General features: G+C 32.9%; 1 protein-coding gene across 1 annotated transcript in view; it reads left to right on the top strand.

The window, feature by feature from the left end:
- The window catches only part of DMD (dystrophin), a 2,517,447-nt gene that overhangs the window by 923,564 nt on the left and 1,587,794 nt on the right, over positions 1 to 6,089 (top strand). The window contains exon 19 of the mRNA XM_012638704.1: positions 2,068 to 2,309. Coding sequence (XP_012494158.1) covers positions 2,068 to 2,309 — 242 coding nt within the window. The remainder of the gene's footprint in view (positions 1 to 2,067; positions 2,310 to 6,089) is intronic.

The raw sequence follows: 6,089 nt of genomic DNA, 5'->3' as shown, positions 1-6,089 counted from the left end.
GGCACATTTTTGAGGTATTACCTAACATAATTTAAAAATTCCCTCCAGGATATTTTTAAATCATGCCTTTTCATTTTCCAGAAATGTTAACATTTTATCATAATTTTTTTTTCAAACTGAGTGCTCATATGATTAAAGTTTTAGATTCTTGTCTTATACTTTTTACTAAACATGGTCATTTTACCAATATGGTTAATTAGTAGCCTCCCCCAAAACATATCTTGGCACAATTTTTTTGGTACAATTTTTGATCATTCCTCAAAACCTAATTTTCACAAACAGCGTGTCATGGTGTCTCAGTAAGACCAATTGCTACCTTAACTATTAGGAGGCTATTCAAAGAACATTGTTTCTACAAACCACAGGCTTCTCTTATAGCTAGATATATGGAGACATGTATATATTCTCTTTTTACACTTTTTCCATTATATCTCTTTAGAAATATATCAGCCAAAGAAGGAGAAAAAGATGGTTTTCTTCCTTCAGTGGCATCCTGGGTAGTGTCACACTTTGAAATTAGTGAAGTTAGAGTTGTGTTTCAAATGAATTTAGAGATGTGGTTTGGAGGCATAACATGATTATAACAAATAAAACATTAGAATATCTGAACAGAGGAAAGTGAAAAAGGATAAAATAATATAGTTGTTGAATTCACATTTCTTTTTCTTAGTCTTTAAAAAGGATAAAGTGGGAGGCATGTACAAATTAGTAAAACCACAGGCCTTATGTTTGGTAGAGTTGTTCTTTAGACGTTTTAAGAACTTAGTTTCCTTTTAAATAAATCATATTACCAGAAAGTTAAGTAAAATGTACACATATAAAAGTAGGTTTTCTTATACAACCCGGTCTTCTACAAAATGACTTTACCCCTTAGATATTTTAACCTAGACAAAGAACCTCATAGTGAGCTTATGTTCTCTTTTGAGATCTTTGTGGATAAAAATGTGGGAATATGAAACATTCAAATATTCAGTATTTTAAAAATATAAGAAAGTTATCAGTACTATTGTAGCTGTGTTTTAAAATGCATGATATCATATTTAATCTATTCTTTATCTAATGTCATTTATTAAGGAAGTTACTATATAAATTAATATATCTAAGAAAGTCTAAATTTTGTGAGCAAACTTTAGAGAGTTTGAATATTTTAACACCTTCTAAGGATTTTAAGGATTTACCTTCTAAGGATTTAGCATAGCATGATGTTGTTATACTTTCATGTTATGTATAGGATAATATATGCCTGGATTGGCATTAGTCATATATTACATCATGGCAAAATTTAAATGAGATAGAATATATGAAAAAAATAGCATATTGCCTGGCACATAGTAGGTACTCCACAAGCGTAGTGGTAAAAATGATATGCTTGCATTTCCATTTTGCCCTTGATAGAGTTTTCCTGATTTAGTCTTGTCATAGACAATTTTAAAACTTCAGATCAACTTCCACATTTGTAAATGAAAACCTTTCCGTATTTGAAAAATTAAAAACCTTTCCATATTTGAATGATTGTTTTTTCTGGCGCTTGTTTTACTTTCTTGGATCCATGGACAATCTGTTTATTTCTGGCTATCTATAGAAGAAATAGAGAATAATTAATTTTTGATAAATTATTTTTAAAGCATACAAATAATAGCATTTCAACTAATTCCCAGACTAATTTTTAAAATAAAACGGAAGTTAGATTTTGAAAATATATTTGAATAATAAGCATATTTAACATGTACTCGAAAACATCCAAAATATGTTTTGCCTATGATTAACCTTCCACACTCCATCAGAGTTTTGACCACTTTTGTTTTTATTTAGATCTACTGTTCTACATTTTATATCTACTTATTTATCATTTTATAGCATTCATATTCTTTGTATGGGATATAACTCTAATAATTTACAATCAATAATCAGAAATCATCTCCATATTTTTACATCTTAGTCAATAAATAATTTTGTTTGAAATCATTCATACAGTGAATACTTTTATAATTCAGATATATTGGTTCTCAGATCATTTCTTTCAGTCTCTGGCTTTAGGGGATATATTTAATTTTTTTTTCTTTCTAGAGGGTGTTAATGCTGACAGCATCAAACAAGCCTCAGAACAACTGAACAGCCGGTGGATCGAGTTCTGCCAGTTGCTAAGTGAGAGACTTAACTGGCTGGAGTATCAGAACAACATCATCACTTTCTATAATCAGCTACAACAATTGGAGCAGATGACAACTACTGCTGAAAACTGGTTGAAAATCCAACCCACCACCACATCAGAGCCAACAGCAATTAAAAGTCAGTTAAAAATTTGTAAGGTAAGGATCTTTCCTCTTTTCATTTGGAGCATAATCAATAAGCATTTCTTGTCAGTTTCCAAAAGGACAATACTAAAGTGTTTAGTAATAGATTTTTTACCTTCTAAGGATTTAGCTAAGCACAGTAAAGATCAAAATATAGGCAAAGAAAATCAGTTTAAATACCTAATGCATGGATGCCCGAATCCTAAAATTGTATTTAGAGTAGTTACACACAACTAATTGATTTTGTTAGTTTGCAAAAGTGTGAAGCAGTTTGGGAGTGTGGAAACTACATGTGTCTTACGAAAAATGGCCTGAACTTTTGAGCTTTTTCTTTGTTAAGAGCAAAATCTAGGCATATGTTGAAAATCCATGCAAATAGCTAGAAACACAGTTTAACCATAAGCTGATATACTATATATTTGGATACATAAGGAAAATCTTTAAAACTAATGGCCCACTCAAGTTAGGATAATTTTAGAAAGCTTCTTTACAAAGAGATATTTAAAAAGCGTAGTTGGAGTACAGTGGAACCACAAGGGATCATGCGATAACCTAGCATCAGATCTATTATCTCTCTTAGGCCAGAAAGTATCAGGGAGAGAAGTTATAGAAACTCGGAAGGATACAGTCAGATCCTTATGGTAAAGGCAGCCTTAAGGGCCAGCCAAGGCACCATCATAGAAATGGAGCCAGAAAAAGAAATACCCTACTTAATTCTCCCCCCTGCATCCAGAACGTGGAAAGAGCTCCCCACTGACTAAACGTAATCAAAAGGCAAAGGACAAAGAGCTGTAATCTGTAAATATCAGTCTTCTGAGTCACAGGAGAAAGGTAGACAGTGGATCTGGATGGGCAATCAAAGTGTATGGGGCACAAAAGGGCCTGAGAAAGAGATTAAAGGAACATGTCTGCAAGTGTGAAAAAAAGAAGAGTGGCATATTATATGAAAATTGCTTGAACTTTTTTCATTGTTACTATTAGCTATGAGCTTTTCATGGGAAATACAAAATTGATTAGAGGATGGATTAAAAGACTTTTAGGATGAACATATAGTGATAGATTGAGATGAGTGTATTTAATACAAAGGACAATGAATGAGAGTTAATTTGCATACTTTAAAAAGAATGGTTTAAATAAAGGGAGACTGGACATGGGGAGGTGACAGGGTTTATTTGGAAATGATATTGAACCCAAAATGTGGTGGGAAATTCAAAACTATTTTCAAGCGAAAAGCAATTGAAAGACTCAATGGTTCTTCAAATATTAGACCTACAGCTTTACTAGGACATAAACTCAGAAAGTATATTTTTGGATAATGAATATAATAGAGAAGTATATTTAGCTTATTAGACAAATAAGCACATCTAGAGAATTTATATATTTAGATATATTTTGTAATTAAAGAATAGAACCCATGGCTTTTTTTCCCTGTGAATCAGAGCAGTGATACAATGCCATTATTTCTTGCAACAAAAATCTGATGGTGTTACATTAACCTGAATCCTGAGAGTCAGATATAGTAATTAGTAATAACATCTACAAAGTACATTCATACATAAAATATATATCTTTACTGTCTCCAGTGTGGCCAAGAATGATACTGAGTTTGTTAGTCAGCATGAGCTACCATAACAAATAAACACGATAGACTGTGTGGCTTAAACAACAGAAGTTTATTTTTTCACTGTTCTGAAGGCAAAAAAGTTCAAGATTAAGGTCTGTCAGGATTCAGCTTCTGGTGAGGGCTCTCTTCCTGGCTTGCAGATGGTTGCCTTCTTACTGTGTCCTCACATGGCTCTCCTCAGTGCGTGTACCTGGAGAGAGAGAAAGAGACATATCTCTCTCTCTGCCTCCTTTTAAAAAGACACCAATCCTATGAAATTAGGACCCCACCCTGATGACCTCATTTAAACTTTAGATAAATCTAAAAGATTTATCTCTTTTAGACTTTAGATAAATCTAAAAGACTTATCTCCAAATACAGTCCCTTTGGGGGTTAGGGCTTCAACATGTGAATTTTGGGGGACACAATTCAGCCCATAGCACTAAGGTTTGGGAGTATTAGAATGAGCATTCACTGACCCTGCCCTCATCATGTTTACGTGAAGTAGAGGAGACCTGAAACAAATGAATCAATCAATAGATGAAAAATTACTGCTAGGATCAATGTATTAAACAAAGGTACAAAGCTTTGAGAGAATATCTAACAAGGAAAATCTTACCTAGACAGAGCTACCGAGGGTTTCTTCCCTGAAGAAGGGACATGTGAGTTGAGGCTTTTATAATGAGTTAGAATTAAGTGAGAGAAGAGTACAGCAAGAGACTTCAGGCAGTTGGGGCAATTAGACCAACCAACTGAAAGAAGGCCAGTGTGAATGTGAACATAGTGGGGCATTGAGGTAAGATGAGAGATGAAGGGGGAAAGGCAGACATATATTAATAGAAGACAAAGCATGAGGAGCAAATGGAGATCACCAGAACTTGTATATATTAAATATTCTCTGGAGGTTGAAGAAGTCATCCTAAGTAAAAGTATTTCTTTTACTGCATCCAGCCACGAAGTCCCAAATTGTGTTGGTACAATCCTATCCCTTTTCATCACCTCTTACGCTTTCTGTCTTGCTCATTAATTCCTATTAATTTGATGTATCGTTTTAGGTAAAACATTTGGCAGGATAAGCTAAATATCATCTGTACAAGGACAATAATTTATACTCTTTGATGGTGATTCATGATAGACAAATAAATTATTATATTCTGTTTATCAGTACTTTCTTTTATTGAAGAAATTTTATAACAGAGTGCAAATTTAGCTCATAATCTAATGCTAGACAAAACTGGTTCTTAATATGTTGAGGGTTAGAGAGCCTTTTGAGAATTAAAATAAATCACTGAAACTTTTTCTGAGAAAAATACAAAAGCTTCTATTAGGTAAGCATACATAATAATTTTAAAGGATAAACAGACTCAAAGAAGATACCTTACTCTGGAGGACCAACCACAGCAAACCCTTTTATGGAAATAATGGCTAATTGTTAACGTCTTTTAAATGTTGAATACTTTAGTTGAAAATAATCTTTTCTGTGATTTATTTTTAGAACTTTAAGGTCTCAACTGACCATTTGCCCAAATGTTTTATTAGATTCAGAGTCCCCTTTGCTTTGCATAACACACTTGGCTATAATGTAGGCTTTTTCTACAGCCCCCTAAACAGCAAAAATGACAGCCCTCCATCTGGCCAAATATAAATCAGGTTCTTAACTGTTCACAGCAGATGCCAATATTGCCACTGCAAGTCTAGTATACAAAGTGAATGTAGGTATTTCTGTAGTAAAAATCACAGAATATTACTTTTTACCTTTTATCTTATTTTTTTTTCCATGGATATGCAACAACCTTCTAGCATTTGATTGAGAAGATTTTATTTGAATGAAGGCCTAGGTCCTCATTTTGCTAAATGTCTTTAATCTTCACCCACCAAAAATTTAATTCTCAGAGATTATTCTATATGAATCAACACATACTGTTATAACCACATAACATAATGTTCCTCTGAAAGTTATCTTTACGTCTTCTAGAAATCAGAACATGTGACATTTTCCATTAGGTAGTCTTGCGACCATGAAAAGATTTATTTCATAAATTTATCTTAGCCAATCTTTAAACAAAAGTTACTCTCTCCAAAAGAGTATGCATGTATACAAAAATGCCTTTTTTTTTGCCTTTTCATTTTTATTTCCAGGAAGCTCAGATTTAAATTTAGTCCATAATTGCTGTAATTCTTTCAATTTTCCC

This window comes from Propithecus coquereli, unplaced genomic scaffold (assembly GCF_000956105.1).
Source record: "Propithecus coquereli isolate 6110/MARCELLA unplaced genomic scaffold, Pcoq_1.0 Scaffold132, whole genome shotgun sequence".
In the NCBI taxonomy this organism is placed as follows: Eukaryota; Metazoa; Chordata; class Mammalia; order Primates; family Indriidae; genus Propithecus; species Propithecus coquereli.
This window is presented reverse-complemented; position numbering and strand designations above follow the sequence as displayed.